We start from the raw sequence: 18720 nt of genomic DNA, 5'->3' as shown, positions 1-18720 counted from the left end.
GGCGATACGTAAGAAAATATTGTTTGGTAAAATAATGGATGTCATACCCGCTACGACAGGAGCAGTTATAGGAGAGAATCTAGACGCAAAAGTAGACATGTGATTGAGGTAGGGACTATGGTAGGGACTATGATGGGTTATATATACAATTTGAATAGAAACACATTAAAAAAAAAAAAAAAAAAAAAAAAAAAAAAAAAAAAAAAAAAAAATGAAGAAGAAGCATACCCATACAATTAGTTTTTTCTAATAACTTTCATTCGTAGAACTATGCATTGTGTATAAAATGGATGAAATGTCGCTAAAAACAGAATCATATGCATTAAAGAGCCATTGTTTGTTTTTATTTTAGGTGGCTTTATTGGGAGGAACATGGTGTCCGTGGAGTTCATACGGACGTGAGTTGTTTTATGCTTCGCACTATAAAATAATTTCTTTACACATTACCGACTGTTAGATGATATGACATTTGTTGTACAGTACATTTTATATATATATGTATGATGATCTGACATTTGTTGCACAGTGCAAATCATGCTGTGTTTTGTTGTATAGATATCAAAGTCATCATTCAAAACACAAGACAACATCCATGATGAATATTGCTCAACATCACCAAAAGTTTTGAGACTAATATTCTTTAGAATCCAATACACCATGTCTGTCTCATGACAAATCAATTCAAAAAATTCCTCTAGAATAAATAACGCGAGATTTTTTCTCATCCAAATTACTTGGTAACCTTTTGAGATTCCACACCAAGAGCTTTAACGCGTCATTTTTCAATAGAATTTTCATGAGATTCTCAAGAACAAGGGTGGGTCAAGATTTTTCAATGTTGGAGAACCAGAAAATCGATAGAAGGCATCCCAACCTCTTTGCTATTGTGACATAATAACTACACAATTGTCTCATTAATATTATTGTTGATTTATATTGTTGATTTAGAAGCACTGGGACATATACGGCCATCATCCATGGTTAAGTTCAGCGTACAAGTTTTCCAGATGCACGCAGACTGAGTACTGGGCAGTCCCTGGATTGGTCGAGGGCATCTAGTGCCAATTTAGTCAGGGTGGCTTAATCCTACTTCAGGGGTCTTGGGCTCTTGGCTAGTCTACTGATAATGAGTACTCTAGGAGTTTGACTAAATTTCCAGTTTGATGTACCAAAGATGTTTAAAGAGCCCTTGAATGGTAAACAAATTTTGAGATAATTCTTACCTTTGGAACACGAAAATGGCAGTTGCTAACTTGCTATTTATTTTTTATAATGCCACCCACCCCACGAGGTGTGTTTGGTTGTTGCGACTTGCGAGAAGCGTTTCTTGTGAACACATTTTTTTGTGAAGAATCTAAGCTTAAATGACGACAAAGATTTTTCACTCAGAAGTGCCAGACCATAACAAATTGCGCTTGTGGAATCAAGTACTATTTTCATTAGATATACAAAGAGCATACAAAATGGCTAATGCTGTCCACGACATTGCACCAGTTACTCCGTTTTAACACTGTGCATTGGAATGAGTTTGTCATTGACAAAGAGTGTCAAGATTCTTTAGGTCTTCATCCTTGGCATACCAATTAGGTATCAGCCTTGATGCATATGGATAAAGGTCCTTGCAAGACTTCCTGATGGTACTTTCCGCCACTGCAGTTGCTGTTGCAACATCTGCATATATAAACCCGTTAGTTATTTATAAAGATTCTGTAACACAAATTCCAATCCTAACGTGAGAGTGAGACAGTGAGGCAATGCTATTTGCATTCCTTGTGAGAACTTCAGATTGTAAACTCAAGCAACAAATATTGTGCAGCAAATGCTAACCTTTAAGAAACTGCCTGTCGTCAGAGAGCTGCGTAATCATGTAGATAACAGCTGCTGCCACTGAGGTGGGGCTCCTCCTGCAAAAATAAGAATTGAAAAGATTAGCGAACAGTTTGGTAAAATGGTAGAGATATAGTTTATATGACACTTCAAAAGTAATAATGCCAAACCAACATGGTGCAAGTGTCTAACAACTTTAGACTACAAGTCTGTATCCAAGCAAGATGCCGTGATTAGACTACAAGTCTGTATCCAAGCAAGATGCCGTGATTAGACTACAAGTCTGTAGGCTACCTTATATCAAGCTCTTTTGAGTTCTGGACTGCTTCTTGTGCAGCTTTAATAGCTTGGTGATTCATGCCTAGACGGGAACAGAAGCGCCTCTGCAGATCAAGGAGGTTGGGATTAGTTTAAAACTTTAAATACTTGTACATACAAATTCCAAATACATGAAACAGGTTAAATAGCCTCATAAGTAATACCTAAAGAAGCAACTAAAATAAACTAGTAATAAAGCAACAGAACTTAATCTCACCATAAAATCTCCAGCATCTGACGCTCCGGTCTCCATTGATTCACCAATCTCTTTCAATTGTTTCTCAATGAAGAATGTGTTCCTGCCAATTTCCTTTATTGTGGCTCCATTGGCAATAGAGTGAATCTCTAGTTGACAGAAGTCACATATGTCAGGAAACTAAATCACATTGAAAGTAAGATAAATACAGAAGAAATCCACATATTAAGGAAGCTTAGCCTGTACCCTTTAGGGTGCGAGCCTTATGTTCTTGCTTACAAGCAACGAACAGACAAGCAGCCAAAAATGCATCTCGATTTCTTCCCCTCGTAGACTTAAGGTCTGCTACTTTCTTATATATCTCATTCGCCAGATCCTGCACAAAGCCAATAACAATAATAGATGTAAATAAACACAGCATTATCATTCAACGAAAAATTGAACAACTACATGAACTACTTTCAAGAAATCATCCCCAAACAAGTATAAACAGTCGATGTGCAGATGCAGGGTATCAACTAATCAATCCCTGTACCTACCTAGCATCTGAGATACATCCCCCAAGTTCACCAAGGTGTATACAAAGACATGCAGTGAATTGAAGCCAACTAATCACCTAGAGAATTTAATCTACTTGGTGAGTGGAAGGACTAGTTCAATCACATATCAAGTTCTGCATTTATTTATACCAAAATACAAATTTAGGCATGCTACTAGGTAACAATGAACAACCTCACGAAAAGTTTCTTTTTTAAGTCAGGTAAACATATTCATCAGGTAACCATAGCAGATATAGTTGTCACTATACCATAATCAAGATAAACAATATATACCTTGATAGTGGCAACAAGGTCCAACCTATCACACATTGCGGCGATGCTTTTAAAGGCTTGGATAAGTGAACTATCAGGATCCTTATTAGAACCAACATGGTTCCATCCAAGAGACTTAACACCAGAAGGTTTGGATATAAGAGTGACAAGACCACCACCATTCTCAGCAAGAAGAGGGTTTACAGGACCCCCAACGCGATTCGGATCACTATTATTAGTATCATTCTCAAACGTTCTCCATTCAGATGTTTCGTCTATGTAACGTGCTTCAAGAACTAGACCACACTCGCAACATATTGTGTCACCACTTGAGTGATCCAATACTACCACTGTGGTCTTCTCGCAATCTGAACAATAATCTTCCATTATGTTTTTTGTTGTTGTTAAATTTCCTGTTTATGTTTTTAAAATTTTTTGATTATTGGTTAATTTTACATAAGTTGACTAATATGATCGCTGCACTTTTTTTTTTTTTTGGCTCTCGTTGTGGAGGCAAATTGTGATGAGAAATTGAACCCCTAGCTTCTCTATTTATAGAGGTTGGTTGGGTTCTAATTTTGGGAACCGACTTCAATTCTACTTCTAATTGTACTTTAATTTGGACTCGTAAGACTTAGGTCCAAAGTCGGCGGGTATTTGAACTGGGTAGCGTGCATCGGTCCACCACGTGATCAACAGAAGAAGGCCCATTTATTACTTTCAAGTGGGGTTTGAACTTTGAACCAAGACGAAGAAAAGTTGTTGATTGATGATTGGCCTCGTTACACTTGTTCCTAGATTCATCAATCAATCCTAGATATTTTCCGAATTTGGGTTGATTATAAAGTCTAAGAGCATTTTTAAGTGAGATACTATTCTAACATCAAATACTAAATTTTTAATAATTTAGTGTTTTTTTTATTATGGAGAGACACATGTTGATAAAAACACCAAATCGGCTAAAATTTGGTTTCAGCATTTCCAAAACCGCGCAATTTTTAGAACACCTTTGGCTTTTAAGATGGGCTTCAGTGACGCGGTTTTGAGAAAGCGTTATATGTCATTTGATGTCGAATATTTGATGTTTCTCCTGAAGTTGGTTGGTGTTTTTTAGGTGTATTTGGTTTGGTTAAAAAATTTGGTGTTTTCTTGGTTTCTCTCCTAAATCCTAAAGATGCTCTAAAATGATCTCACTAATGGTGAAAATGGTGAATTGGTGATCTCCATTAGATTAAGGGTGCAATCTTACAAGATCTTTCTCTTTACACTCGACATTGCTCCCTATATAGAGCTGCTAGTTAGTGCACCAACAGGAAACACTAGGGGTGCTTTGCAAGTTCTTTTAGATTTATAGGAGAGCTAATTCCACTCAAAAATCGTTTCATTGAGAAAAATTTAATAATGATAAAATTGATAGTGCACGATTAGTCTTGTCCCGTTGTAGAGTTCATCCCTTGGTGCAATATTCCTAAGCAGCATTATAAGGCAACCGACCTTCAATTATAGATTAAAAGGTGGCAAGTCGGGGGTCTAGAGAATTAAGAAATTCACTTGGATAACGGGATCCATTGTTTTTAGAATTGTTAGCATCGTCAATGATTTTATCTGCCGCTAAGTAAGAAAGCGTTTCTCCAGGAAACAAATTTAGAGTTGCTTCGTTGATTAAACTGACGTCCTCGTTTCGTGCAGAGAGTATAGTTCGTTCATTTAGAAAAGCTGGTGATGTTGTGCCCGCCACATCCAAATTTGGATAAACTGAAGAAATGAGTTCTTCTTGATTTCCACACTTACGTATGCATGTAGACAGATCGACCGTTTCCATAGGAGTCATTCCTAGCTAAAAGTCAATAAAAAAACAAAATTAGCTGTCACTCAACTTTGACTAAACATATATCTATAGTAAAGCACCATAACTAAACGTTTGAATTAACAACTAACCTCGACCAAGTAATTGGCAAAGTTTGCATTATCAGGGTCTGACACATCAAGGCACATGTTTTGGACCAAGTTCACAACATTCACATGCCGCCATAGCTGAGATCTCCTCAACGATGCACCTACAAATTGCTCCCGAACCCCTTTTGGTATAATAGGGAGGGTTTGTCTAAAATCACCTCCAAGAACAACAGTTATTCCACCGAAAGGATTTGAATTATCCCTGATATCTCGAAGCGTCCTTTCGACAGCTTCAACACATGTGTCTATGTTGCATCGGCACTTCATCCCAAATTATTAAGCTTGTCTCTTTGAAAAGATCAGCATGTATTGAGTCTGTAGAATATTTCATCCATCACATTTAAAGGAATTTTAAAAGTTGAATGGGCCGTTCTTTCGGCAGATAACAACAACGCTGCAATTCCAGATGAAGCAACCATTATTACTATATGGCCAAGTGATAAGTTCTCAAAAAGTGCAATTCAACCATCGATTATGCCTATTGTTTAGTCATCTTAGTGGACTAATAGTGTTTGTAAGTTATGTTTTAAGATTCTACAAGTGAAAAAGTGAGTTTTGTGGAATATTAGAGAAAATGAGGTAAAACAAAGCAATTCGGAGCATTAAGGATCACATGGGAAGCCCGTGGACAATCATGGAGAAAGCCAAGGAATTGAAGCTATTAAAGATGCGACTTGGACCTATTTTAAAGCCTATTTGGAAGCTCAAGGCAAAAGAATTCGTTACTTGGACCAAAACCCGCAAAAGAGGAAAGAAAGATGAAACAAAAGTGGAAAAATAGAGTCTCGCGTTTGAGACACGACTATAGTGCGTCCAGACGCGACTCATGCGTTTGGGACGCATGGATGGAGCGTCCAGACGCATTGATCGCATCTGAGACGCATGAATAGTGCGTCCAGACGCATGAATCAACACTGTAGCTTATTCCTTCTCAGTTTTGGAGATGAAGTTGGACTCTGAAAGAGGTTGATTTGTATTAGGAAACAAATGACGGTTTGGAATGCTTCTAGAGCTCATTGTAACCCCTATAAATAGAGGACCTAAGTGCCTCATGTAATTTGCCAATTCACTTATATTCTTGTCTCCAGAACTTGAGGCAGAGAAAGATTAATAATAAAAGATCGGTTTTAACTAGCTGAGTCTTAATAAATTAGTCTTTCTAGTCTTATGTTCTTCGACTCTTCTTCTTCTCGTTCTTCGTGTTCTTCCTTCTATATAGAAAGCTAATCTTCTACTTCAAGGGAAGAGATGAAGCCGGTGCTTAAGGTTTAATGATTCTTCTGGTTTATGGTGTTCTTCAATCAGGTTAGTTCTTTATGTTCTTAGTTATTAGTTCCATTGCCCAGACCAGGGGATAGAAGTATAGATTAAGGTTTTTATTTATTGCAATCGAATATCATGCTAATTTAGGATTATATTTATTACAATTGAATATTTGCTAGTAACATGCTTTTATTTATTGCAATTGAATATAATGCTAGAATAGAATTTTATTTATTGTAATTGAATATTATACTATTATTCTCTACTTTTCTTCTAGTTGTGTAGTGTTTTAGAGTAAGGAAATTATTCCTTGTATTTGCCTTAGATGGTGATTCATTAAATAGCTTCCCAAGCTCACATAAAAGAAGATACTAGTAACATGAACATAGGAACAACCTTGAGTAGAGTTAATTGTTAATGATGTTTCATCCAAGAGGGCATCGGCACTCGCTCGATTGCCCGGATTGTAGTCTACTTGGAGAACAACATGAAGCAAAAGGTCATTGAATCAAAAGCATTGGTGGATTTGAATCTCTTGAATCTATCTCTCTTATATTCTCTCCCTATTTCCAATTCTTAGCTTTAGTATAAGTTTAGTTAGTTTAGTTTAGTTTAGCATTAGAATCTACAATATCTATAATCATAGTTTTTAATCCCTCAAACCCCCTTTCCAGTCATGTCCTTCATATAAATATACACTTAAAAGTGGAACAATACCCTACTCATCCTTTACTTATTGAGGGATAATTAGGTTTTGATACGCTTCTATTTGTTCAACGACCATCATCTATCTACATCCTCTATACACCATCTCATACACAAAAGGAGCGCGTGTAACGCCCGTATTTAAAATACATATTTATTTATTTATTTATTTATTAATTTAATTATTTATTTAAAAATCGATTGGATTGGATTTGGATATGTGGGCCTGGTTTCTGGGCCCGAGTCTGTGTTGGGCTTGGGTTTCAGACCCAAATATATAAACGCATTGTTCTAGAGAATAGGGTTCTTGGAGAATAAAAAAATGATAAAAATGGAGGCGGAGATGAAAGTTCGTTGGCTAGAGCGTCGGAGTGCGACGACTCGGACTAGGAGGAATTCGTCGAGCTGTTCATTAAAGTGAGTAGATTAGTTTTCTATTTCACGTATAATTTTATTGTTCAAAGTTTTCGCTCATTCTTCGGTCATTATTGTTTGTCCTATCGTTGTTAAACACTTGTTAAAATGGTCGTTGTTAAATTTTGGTTAACTGTAGAAATACTGTTGAGGCTTATTGGGCTGTCAATGGAGGCGCGAGCCCCGAACCTCGTCCAGTCCCAAATACACTATGAACCGTGGTACTGTTGTGTGTGTGGGCTGTTGAAAGCTCCAAGAAGCCATTAATGGCGGATTGAACTAGATCTAGTTTTGAGGATGGGTACGTTATCGAGTTAGTGAATGGAGTTTTTGCTTTTGTTAATGTGATAGGGTTTGTAACAAGGATTAAAACCACGGGGTTGTATTGGGTGGTCGAGTCGAGGTCGACGGTGGTCGATCCGGTGGTGGCAGTTGGAGAAGATGACGACTTGGGCCTAGGGCTTGGGCCTGGGCCAAAGCCTTGGTTGTTTTGTTTGGGCCCGATTTGTTTTCGTTGTTTGGGCCAACCTTTTATTTGTTTGGATGGGCCGGATTCTATTTTAGTTGGTTTGGTCCATTTTCTTTTAAGTCTTTGGGCCATAACTTGCTTGTTTTGTTGGGCCGGTTTCAGTTTAATTTTCGGGCCGAACTCAGTTGTGTTTTGGGCCAGTTCAATCTAAAGTTTTTGGGCCAGTTTCTAATATTGTTTGGGGCCAGCCCATAGGACTTAATAGAGATCCAAATGGGTCTTTCAATGTTTAGGCTTCCGGGTTTTAAGGTTTGGGCTTGGCCAGTTGGGTCCGAACCATTTCCTTAGTCATGAGCCCTTGAGTCATGCACTTTTGACCTTAGCTATGAACCATGGCTATGACTTTGAACCTGTTGAACATGGAAACGACAGTTTGACTTTGACAATGACAGTTTGACTTCAACCATGATGCGTTGACTTTGACCTTTGACCATTGACTTTGACATTTGACCGTTGACTTTGACCTTTGACCATTGACTTTGACCTTTGACCATTGACTTTTTTTCCAGTTTTTCATATATTTAAGACTATAGACAAATATAGTAATAAAATATTGTCAGAAATTATATAACGTTGTTTGTCATTATCTAATTAAGATTTGACGTGAGTAGTGCGTAAAACATATATATATATATATATAGGGGTGGGATAGAGACACAGTCACTGTAGCCACATTATAGGCACAGTTAATCTAATCCGTCGATCTGTTTCCAATCCTACGGTTGGATCAGTTAAAATCAAACACCGAAATATATCTAAACGCGAATGGTTTTCTCTCTTCTATTCTTCTCTCTCCAACAACACAAAATCAAACAACAACAAATTTAGCAAGCAACCAACTATTTTTTCGATTTTCAGCACCCAAATTTGAAGAATCCATCTCTGATTTGGGGTTTAAAATTCGATTTGAACCAATTCTCGATTCTTTTTTTTTTTTTTTTTCTTTTGATTGGTCTGGAGCAGTAAATTCGTTAAAATAGATATATATGATCGATCTCGATCTGTCGTGAAATAGTTCCCGTTGACCGATGCTTACCCAAGCTCCTTGCTTCTCTTTATCTTGGAAGTGAGGTCAAGCGCCTTTGGTGCATTGGAAAGCTAGCTTTGTTGAGTAAAACAAATGGTTTGGACATTTCGCTTGAGGAATTCAAGATACTCTTGTTTCTCTTGAGAGGAAAGAGACGACTCACTTTTTATCTTGGGTTCTTAAGGAGTTACCAAGTTCACATATTAAGTTTCTTCGATGATAGCCTTCGATTTTTATTTGAACCGATCGAACACACGTTTGAACTCCTCATCACCTGCTGCTTGTTTTTGGCTTGCACGTTCGTTTTAGCTGCTATTCGCCCCCCTTTCCTTGTTAGAAGTGAGTTTGCACAATGTTGTTTAGTTCTTCAAGACCATACCTAGGCTTAGAGAGTTAAGTTCCTTGAGACCTTGAAGTGTATAGTAAGCTTTCTAGACCTTGAAGCGAATAGTACGCTTTCTAGACCTAAGAAATAAGTTAGCAGCAGCGTAGTCGCTTCGCTCTAGTTGCTTCTTCGCTCTCACAAGGTATTGAACCCATTTTCAGTAAGTGTTTTTTTTTGTTTTTGTTTATGTAATAGTAAAATGTTGGTATTGTTAGTATTTTAATTGCTTTATGTTATTATTTGTTGAATTAGAGAATGCTATGGCAGAATTAGGGAGGCTACTTATATATGAAGCTTGTAGGGATTGGCTGGTGAGTTGATAAATTTTGTTCATGCGTGTCGTGGGTCGAATGTTTTATATTGTTATTTGTTTGGACTTTGGATTTACATTTTTAATGTTTGATTGTTTCTAGCCCTATCAGAATCGGGAAATTCAGTCACCTATGGGGTGGCTTCATTGAGTTTATTGATCCAAGAGGCGTTGAAGGGTTTGGAGTATCTTCACGGGCAAGGGTGTATACATCGAGATGTCAAGGCTGGAAACATCTTAGTCAACTCACATGGAGCAAGTAAGCTCGGAGATCTTGGTGTGTCTACTTCTCTTTTTTTATTCTGATGATTGGTGGCGCAAAAGAAATACAATAACAGGGACACCTTGCTGGATGGCGCCGGAGATCTTGGATATGGAAGAAGGGCATGGATACGACTTCAAAGCAGATATATGGTCCTTTGGCATCACAGCCATAGAGCTTGCCCACGGTCATGCTCCTTTCTCAGAGTATCCTCCTGTGAAACTGTTTCTTACAATCCTGATAGATGATCCACCGCGTTTAGATGATATAAAAGACCAGAAGTTCTCAAAGCAATTTAAACAGATGATTGCTAAGTGCTTAGTAAAAGATCCATCAAAAAGACCTTCAAAGAACAACACTTTTGAGGGATCGATTCTTTAAGAATCACAAGTTTAGTTATACGAATTTGTTGGAAAAAAGCCGAAAACAGTGAAGGTGAACGTAGAACATATGCAAGCACCTAGTAATATTCAGGATGTGCAAAAGGAGGAGATATATCGCATAATTAGTATGTAAGGGGAGTAAGCAACTGGAATTTTGATATCGAAGAACTAAAGGCACATGCAACCCTTATTGAGGACGAGGAGGAAAGTTTTTCTCTTTGAAGCATCTTCTAAAATGGCTAATTTAGGGAGACAAAGATATTAATGGCCAAAATCTCCAGCAAAAAGGGCGATCGATCAACGTGATATCAGAAAACGCCGACTTAGACAAGGTTTTTGGTTTTTGTAATTGAAAAAATAACTACGTGTTAGCTTGATCTTGTCAATGGGGCAAGGCTTTATGTCCCCCTATTCTGTGCAAATTTTTGAACATGTCTAATTTCCTTTCCACACTTCTCTTTTTTACACGAACAATACAAATATTTTTTGTGTGGGCTGCAAGTGATTCACATGAAGGTGTTCCCTGACAAAAAGGGTTTGTAATGTGAATTACTATAAATATAAAAAAACACTATTGATAATCATAACTGAGAAACTGACGTTGGGACCTTTGGATTAAAATCTTACGAAACAGTACCTATTACAACTAAACAAAAACTCTTCAAACTAAGCTGCAAATACTTCTGGCTACATTCTCATAAGTCTGAGGATCTTTAGAACAACACACTGCAACAGGTAACATAAACAAAACAAAGGCCATCCTCGAGCAGTGCAACCCTATAACAGTTCCCAACAATCATTTGGACTTCTTTCCTTGCTTCTTCTTGATGACTTCATCAACATACATGATACCTTTTGCCTTTATAAACCTCGGGAGGTTTACAACCGTGAAACGAGTAGCAACAAACTGGTGCACCCTCTCGCTTGTCCGTCGGTCGCGACAAAACTATGTTGGGTTTGAAACAAAACACGCGAATGGGTGGAACACTTAGTTCCACTTCATGGTTGTAACCCAATTTCAAATACAGTAAGCGGCCCTCTGACTCAGCTCTGGCTTTGAATCCAACCCCAACAATCTTTAGAAAGCGAAAGAATTTGGCTTCCATCTACAACTTTTGAACAGCACGCTTGCAACGTGCTGTACATGAAAAAGGGCGAAGGAAGAAAATATGTAGAAAATAAGCAAATTTAATAGTAAAACCAACGAAAAGGAAGAATGAAAGAGTGATATAACAAAATTCTTTACTTTATTGAGTCAACCACTTATCTATTTTTTTTATTTATCAACATTATTAGTAATATTACCTTAATCAGTAGAATTGGGTTTGATACCCACAAACCTCTCTCACTGAGACAGACTAGGAAATAAATGAGGTTAATTAAATTTAATAAAGACAAACTATCACTCATTTATTAGGTAGACGCCTACTTGGCAAGATTAGCTACTTCACGCTTGCTTGGCAAGATCAGCTGCTATTAGGTAGGCATCTACAACAACTAATAAAAAAAAAATGACATTCTTATCTACACTCTTCACTTGAGTTTCTCCACAACATTATTCACCTCTACATTTAGAGGAGGGGCAGAAAAAAGGTGCTAAAAAGCCCTGTGAGCTTTACTAGATTTTTTCTTTTTCTCACTACGTTAACAAAACTTCGAGAGTGGCTATGCTACAATATAAAGATATACCGAAAAGCTTCTAGGGAAATAAATAAACAAATTCAGACCAATCGTGACATCTAACCTAAGGAGATTCAATAACTAAAAATTTCTAAGTTTTAATCCTTGGGCACTAACTCTCAATTTTTTTTTTGTTTTTGTTTCTTTTTAGAAATCTTAAGTCTCTCGAACCCTATCTCTTGAGGAGTGGACTTCTTCGTCTCGACAATGTTTATATTAATGGCAGAGAAATATTGCTTACCACAATGACACATCACATAAGCAAAATGTGAAAGGGCACCTAGCATCCAACTTCAGTGGATACATTACTAGTTGGAATCCTCTAACGTTTTGCTACATAATATAATCTGATGGAAACCATCCAACTTTACCTTTGCATTCCCCTTCAGACCATCCCGATGGAGCCACCTAAAAAGATCAAGTTTCATGACATTAAACAAGAATCCTGGACCTCAATTCACAAACACTATGCATACAAAGAGAGCACATAACAAGAGAAATGGTCGCTATTAATCTCCTAGCGTTATAAACTATGATAGAAGCTATGAGTCTGACTTTCATGAATGAATATACAGACATCCAAAAGTAGAACAAACCTTATCTTTTTCTCCTGAAACTCAGTAGTAGGATTTCCATAGTGCCCATATTCCAAACTTGCATAACGTCCCATCGCTCGGTAAAGTTCCATTGTTTTGCAAAGAAGGAACCAACAGTTCAATACTACCCACGACATCGTTTTGCAACTTGACAGAAGAGAGCAAGCCCGATGGACCACTTCGAAAGGCCCAAACACTTTCATGTTTAATTTGTAACATTACTACCCCAATCTCGATAAGTTGTCAATGAGAACAACACCATCTACCTATGGAATCAGTCGACTAGGGAAAACGAAATTGTTGCAAATACCTGTCTTGAAGATTTACCTTGTCAACTTGGTATACGGTATATGGCTTCGGTACATTTAAAAACAATTAACAACCAAATTGAAAAAAATAATAAATAAATAAAAAATCAAGGTCTAAAATATAGTTAATTGATTAAAAATTATACTTGCAACTAAAAATAAAATAAAATAACAACCAAATCGAAAAAGTAAAAACATCGAGGTCTAAAAAATAGTTAATTGATTAAAAATCGAAAAAATAAATAAAAATAAAAATTATACTTGCAACGAAAACAAACAAAAACAATTCACAACTTGTTCTTCTACTATTACCGAACCCATTTCATTAAAATCGAAAATAAAAAATTGAAAATCAACAAAATACAAACCTTTTTCCAATTTGTGCTTGATTTTCTCAATTTGGAGAAAGGAGAAGGACAAATCTAGCTTTTCGGTTTGAATTTGGAGGTGTTTCGGTGTTGAATTTGGAGGTGTTGGTTTAGATTCGGAGAAATTTGGAGAGAGAAGAATAGGAGAGAGAAAACCCTTCGCGTTTAGATATATTTCGGTGTTTGATTTAAACTGATCCAACCGTAGGATTAGTAACAGATCGAGGGATTAGATTAACTGTGCCTAGAATGTGGCTACAGTGACTGTGCCTATATCCCACCCCATATATATATATATATATTGGGCTTTGATTGTGGACTGTGGACTGTTTAATTGTGCTTCATTTTATGTTGTAAATTGTATGGACAAATCAAATGCTAAAATGCTGTGGAAGCTTGTATGAATTTTGGTTGTCATTATCTAATTAAGATTTGACGTTGATATTGTGACATTATATAATATGTTGGGATATATATATTAAAGGCAATAGTTTTGGAGAAATAAATGTATAGACACTCTATTATTTTATCTATGAGGTAGTATAGTATGTGTGGATATTTTCCCACGGGATTATGGCTTAGTGCAATAATATATTGGCACGTGAAAGAATGAAAGTGGTTACGAGATATAATTAAGATATTTCTAAATATTGTGGCTTAGTGCAATAATGTATTTGACATGCACGTGATATAGTGGATTATTATGAGTCATAGATGTATGACACCTGAATAAATTACGTAACGAAAATCTTAGAACCTAGCTACCGCAACTCATGTGATTTGCCCTGTGTGGGCGTATGTGATATGATTGGCCCTTCTGGCGTTTCAGTGAATCTGAATGGCCTTCGGGCGTAAGTAATGTGATTGGCCTTTCTGACGTTTCAGTGAATCTGAATGGCCCTCCTGGCGTAGCCGAATAGTGGCTTGATTATTCCGTTCGCAAATATTGGAACGAGACACGCGATATTTTATGCCGAATAGTGGCAGTACTTGCATAATAGCTTCCGTGTGAGGGTTACCTGGTGTGCGGCATCCCGCTCAGGGTAGTTATGCACGGAGTGGTACATTATATAAGGGGAGGCATGTGGATGTACATGTTCAGCGTTGGGTAGCGATTGTGGTAGTCAGGGAAACTAGGTAAGACATAGATACAACGTGATTTTTGGGACACGCAAAGAAAGCCTTAATTAATATAATTATGGTAATATGTTGGTAAATGATATATCTTTAGATAGATGATGGTATATGTTTAGCTGGTTAGTAGTTTAGTTAGAACCTAAGGCGCCTCGTGGAGGAACTAAATGTCTTTTTATTATGCGTATGGTATGTTGTATTAGTTGTTGGAGGTTAAGGCGCCTCATGGAGGAACTACACCGCCTTATTTATTGTAGTTAAGACTGTCAGATTAGTCGTTGAAAGTTAAAGCTTTCGGTAGAGGAACTAACTTTGGATGGTGTATATATATGTATAATTATATGTTATATTTTAGAGCTACTCACACCAGCATTTTTATAATGCTGACCCGATTTGCATGTTTGCTTATCGGGTGTGTTCATTAAATGAACACAGTTGATAAGTCTTGACAGGTTTAATGTTGAAGAAGATTGGTTGCTGCTTGTGGTTTGCGTTAGCGTCACATTTCAAGATAGGCCTTGTTTTCCTTTGAGGTGATATAGATTTTCAATTGAGATAAAGTTATTTGCATTTTCATTTGTTAATTTTTGTAATGAAGAGGACTTTTGTTTAAGTTAAAAATTTTATTGGTTTTTAATTATCCGCATATTTAAACTGTTTATGGGTTTTTGGAAGTTGAGAGTGCGTCACACCTCGGAGATCGAAGAGTCGGGAACAAATATTGTTTTTCCTCAATTTCACCGAAATTCGGGTATGACGGCAGCGTGTCACCAGATCTATGACAGTTACTGAATTGTGTTGTACACAAATGTTTTACCGATCCCCTGCCGCTCCATCCAAGAAAAAAACTTCTCCCCGGTTGTTTACCACTGAATCTATTACCTTGGTATGGGCGTCACGTTGTTCATCATTCAGACGCAATACATTCGAGGTGGCCTCTGCGTGGAGCCCATCATGTTGGAGCTGTCTTTGCTCCCAAATGAGTCTATTTTTTGTAACTTCATCCCAATTTCTTCTGGGTTTAGGCATGTCTGGGAAATCAGATAATGTTCTTCCTACTTCAAAAAGCAATTGGTTCAACAAATATAACCCATAATCATCTACTTGTTCTTCGGTTGGGTAAGGAATTGGGAAGGTGTTACGTATTTTCATTGCAAGGTCATCACAGATACTTGTTGCAAATTCATTCCACAATAACACAAGACTTGTTGGGGAACATTCCAAAAGCATAATGCTGAACAACCTTCGCAGTTGGTAGCCAGTGTTGATTATAGACGCCTCTTGTAGACATTGCCTCTATTCATCGTCGTCTTCTAAAAGACCACGTGCAACACATGCCGCTTTAAATGTACTATATTCAGATCCGTTGACAGTACGAAGATCTGAAAAGGATGTAGGACCTATGACTATTGTCAAGAGTAAGCCGAGGTAGAAATGTTCTCCACCATTTGGATTTACAAAGTACATTCTCCCAATAGCGCAACATTGGTCTCTCTTCTTCCAAATTTTTATGTTTTTTTTTCCAAACATAGTCTTTGTGGAATTCCCTCGATAAGTAAATGCACGGCCTCTCGCATCTCGAAAGTACACGCATATTTCAAAAAAGCTATCAGGGTTGATTTCTGTTTGTCTACTTTAGCAAGAACTGCAGCCCTGGTGTCTTTTGCATTGAAAACGACATGATGCATTCCTTCAAGATGAACTGCTAATCTTTCAATTTTTGGGTACTCCTTGTGCAAAGGAAATTCAAGCAGACACCATGCTGCCTCCAGTGGTCCCACATACCTTGCATTAATATACTGTTGAATCTCGTCATCAGTGCCAAGTACACCATAGTTGCCCTGTCGTGGCCTTTGTAGATGTATTTGTGAATGTATTTAACGGCACAAGCTGATGAACATACTTCAACGTTTATATGGAAATTGAACATTTCTGATAAGAATGGGTTGTAACGCACTACATCCCTGTTATCAACTTGATAATCCCGAACTTCGTACTCCTTACCAGTATTGTGCCTATGGTAAATAGGATACCCAACTTGATCCATTGTTGTTTCATCGATGAATGCACGTGGATAATGTTTGGTACACTTTCCATTCTCTATGCATGGGGCCTACGGATTCTTGGCGCCACAGGGTCCGTGAACCATACACCTCTTGACAGTTTCAAAAAGTGTTGGTTGGGAGACAGGGTCAGGGAATTCTGCGCACACTATCTTATCAACCTGTTTTGCATTGCGTACCTTATCAGCCTGTTTGAGAAAGATGAGGGCATGCATGTGTGGCAGACCTCGTTTCTGGAATCTATTGTATATACATGTGCAACGACTTCGCCGAACACACCATTTATGAGTATTTCTTCCATGATGGCTTTCCTTTTCAACTCGAATACACGAGCGACCACTTCTGGACGGTCCGAAGCAGTTTGGTGCTGCTTGAGTGCTCTTCTAATCTCTGGCCAGTTTGGGTTTGCCGTAGCAGTAAGAAACACATCTGGATGTTTATTGTAATGCGTTATGGCCATTGAGTCCTGGTAAATTTCGTACATTTGTCTTGGGCTCCCTGTATGACTCGACGGGAGAATGTAACGCTGGCCGATCTCTTCTAGAGGCAACCCTTCCATGGAAATGTCCGTCAAACACTTATACAAATCCGCACGAATGTGGTTTTGGTTCATCCGAACATAACGCAAACGGTTCTGTTCAGTTGCAGCCCAAACATCCACTATCCACTGTTGAAATAGAGAACCTCCCCTCAAAATAGATGAGTATTCTGTGGGGCAATCGAATAAACGATAAGCGTAATATTGCACTTGAGTCAAACGGGCTTCACCTGGACAATTGTTAGAAATATCCCATTGGCGCAGATCTGGTGCCCAACCAAGGTCTCCTCTAGGGAAAAGTAGCACATAATGTAGAGGTGAATATGCTAGGTGACACTCACTTATCCTTTGCAGTCCACCTTCTTTATAATGCAGAATGATGTCTCGTAACATGTCACATTTACTTTCATCCCCAGGCAACACAACGGCAATTTCAGAAGTCGATGGAAGATTGCACCGACGTCGATCAGTACCAGGAGTGTATTGTATGTATGTAGGAATATTATTGTTTACAATTGCATTTGACCTAAAAATGTCACTTGCATTTTTGAAAAACTTGGACCATGCATTCGCTTGAATAATCACCCCCTGAATAATACTTAACACCTCTGTTAACAAATGTGGATTGCGTTGCCTTCTATATTCCAAAGTGGCACTTGCATCATAAATGTACAGTTGTGTGTATTTTGGGTCATTATCACTGTTTGGTAATAGTGAGCCAATTTTATGGCACAATTCTCCATGAATAGTGACTGCTTTTGGACCACGACCTCTGAGGACACGATCATTTGCTTTGACACCCAGACTTGTCAAGGCATTGCATGCGTTGTACCCTCGAATATTTTTACAAAAATCTTTTGCTAGCCAATCACCACCTTCGAATAGTGATTCGAGGGGTTGGGGTAAAGGTTGAAGGCAAGGGACTTTTATTTTTCCTTGTAGGCAACACGACCCAAATAAAGGCTTCTTCTTGGTAGACACGTCAATCAATTGCTCGGTAGCTCAATGGAGGGCAGAGCAAGACTGACATTGGACGTTCATTTCACCAAGATCATGGCACACATCTGGAACAACAGGCAAGGGTTCAAATGGGGGCCCAAACTCAAATACATCATAATCTTCTTCGTCAGACGTTTCTGCGTTGCCTTTAGAGGTTTGGTTAAAATCCACCTCCTTTTGAGAATGGGTTAAGTCTATATCAGACATACTCATAAGAGTAGTATCACCTGGTATGAAATTCAAAATATAACTAATCAGATTTTATTGACCAAATGACACCAAAAAAAGAGTTTCCAATAGTAATATATAATAGACTTACTGGCTATTAGGCAACGACGGAGATCCAAGTTGGAAAGGAGAAGTGATATTACGTGTAGAATGCGGAGAATAATAACACATATTGTCGGCGCCAGAATGTGATGCAAACAATTGTCTGACAAATTGCCTATCATTTGGACGTTGTAAAATCTGTGTCTCGTCATCAACGACATTTTTTCCTTTGTCGCTCTGGCAAAACGGGGGCAATATAGAATGTTGGGAATCTCTGAACACATTGTTAGTAGTGGATGAAGAAATAACACTTGCCACTTAAGAAACGCCTCGCAATCGCGGAAGTTCTTTCCCTCTCTCTCTGGCCAAGACGTTGA

The 18720-nt window shown here is 37.9% G+C and overlaps 2 protein-coding genes and 1 pseudogene across 3 annotated transcripts; all 3 read right to left on the bottom strand.

Annotated features, from left to right (window-relative positions):
• Nucleotides 1-1365: 1365 nt before the first annotated feature.
• LOC147484136 (transcription initiation factor IIB-like) lies at nucleotides 1366-3679 on the bottom strand. The gene is made up of 6 exons (XM_086577808.1): nucleotides 3175-3679; nucleotides 2588-2717; nucleotides 2363-2490; nucleotides 2122-2210; nucleotides 1828-1904; nucleotides 1366-1671 (listed from the first exon to the last, which is right to left on the bottom strand). Exons 1-6 carry the CDS (start codon nucleotides 3538-3540, stop codon nucleotides 1532-1534), a joined length of 930 nt encoding a protein of 309 aa, XP_086433934.1. The 5' UTR covers nucleotides 3541-3679; the 3' UTR covers nucleotides 1366-1531.
• A 7180-nt stretch (nucleotides 3680-10859) lies between these two features.
• LOC147484135 (large ribosomal subunit protein uL6m pseudogene) lies at nucleotides 10860-11865 on the bottom strand (annotated as a pseudogene). The gene is made up of 2 exons (XR_015205034.1): nucleotides 11693-11865; nucleotides 10860-11525 (listed from the first exon to the last, which is right to left on the bottom strand). The product of XR_015205034.1 is annotated as a large ribosomal subunit protein uL6m pseudogene (transcript).
• Nucleotides 11866-16586: 4721 nt separating this feature from the next.
• On the bottom strand, nucleotides 16587-18564 carry LOC147484134 (uncharacterized). The gene is made up of 4 exons (XM_086579713.1): nucleotides 18393-18564; nucleotides 18103-18300; nucleotides 16790-17949; nucleotides 16587-16697 (listed from the first exon to the last, which is right to left on the bottom strand). The coding sequence occupies exons 1-4, from the start codon at nucleotides 18562-18564 to the stop codon at nucleotides 16587-16589; spliced, it is 1641 nt and encodes a 546-aa protein (XP_086435839.1).
• Nucleotides 18565-18720: the final 156 nt, after the last annotated feature.

The sequence above is a fragment of the Coptis chinensis genome, chromosome 8 (genome assembly GCF_015680905.1).
Source record: "Coptis chinensis isolate HL-2020 chromosome 8, ASM1568090v1, whole genome shotgun sequence".
Lineage (NCBI taxonomy): Eukaryota > Viridiplantae > Streptophyta > Magnoliopsida > Ranunculales > Ranunculaceae > Coptis > Coptis chinensis.
Note: the sequence above shows the minus strand (reverse complement) of the source record. Positions and strands in the feature narration are given on the sequence as shown.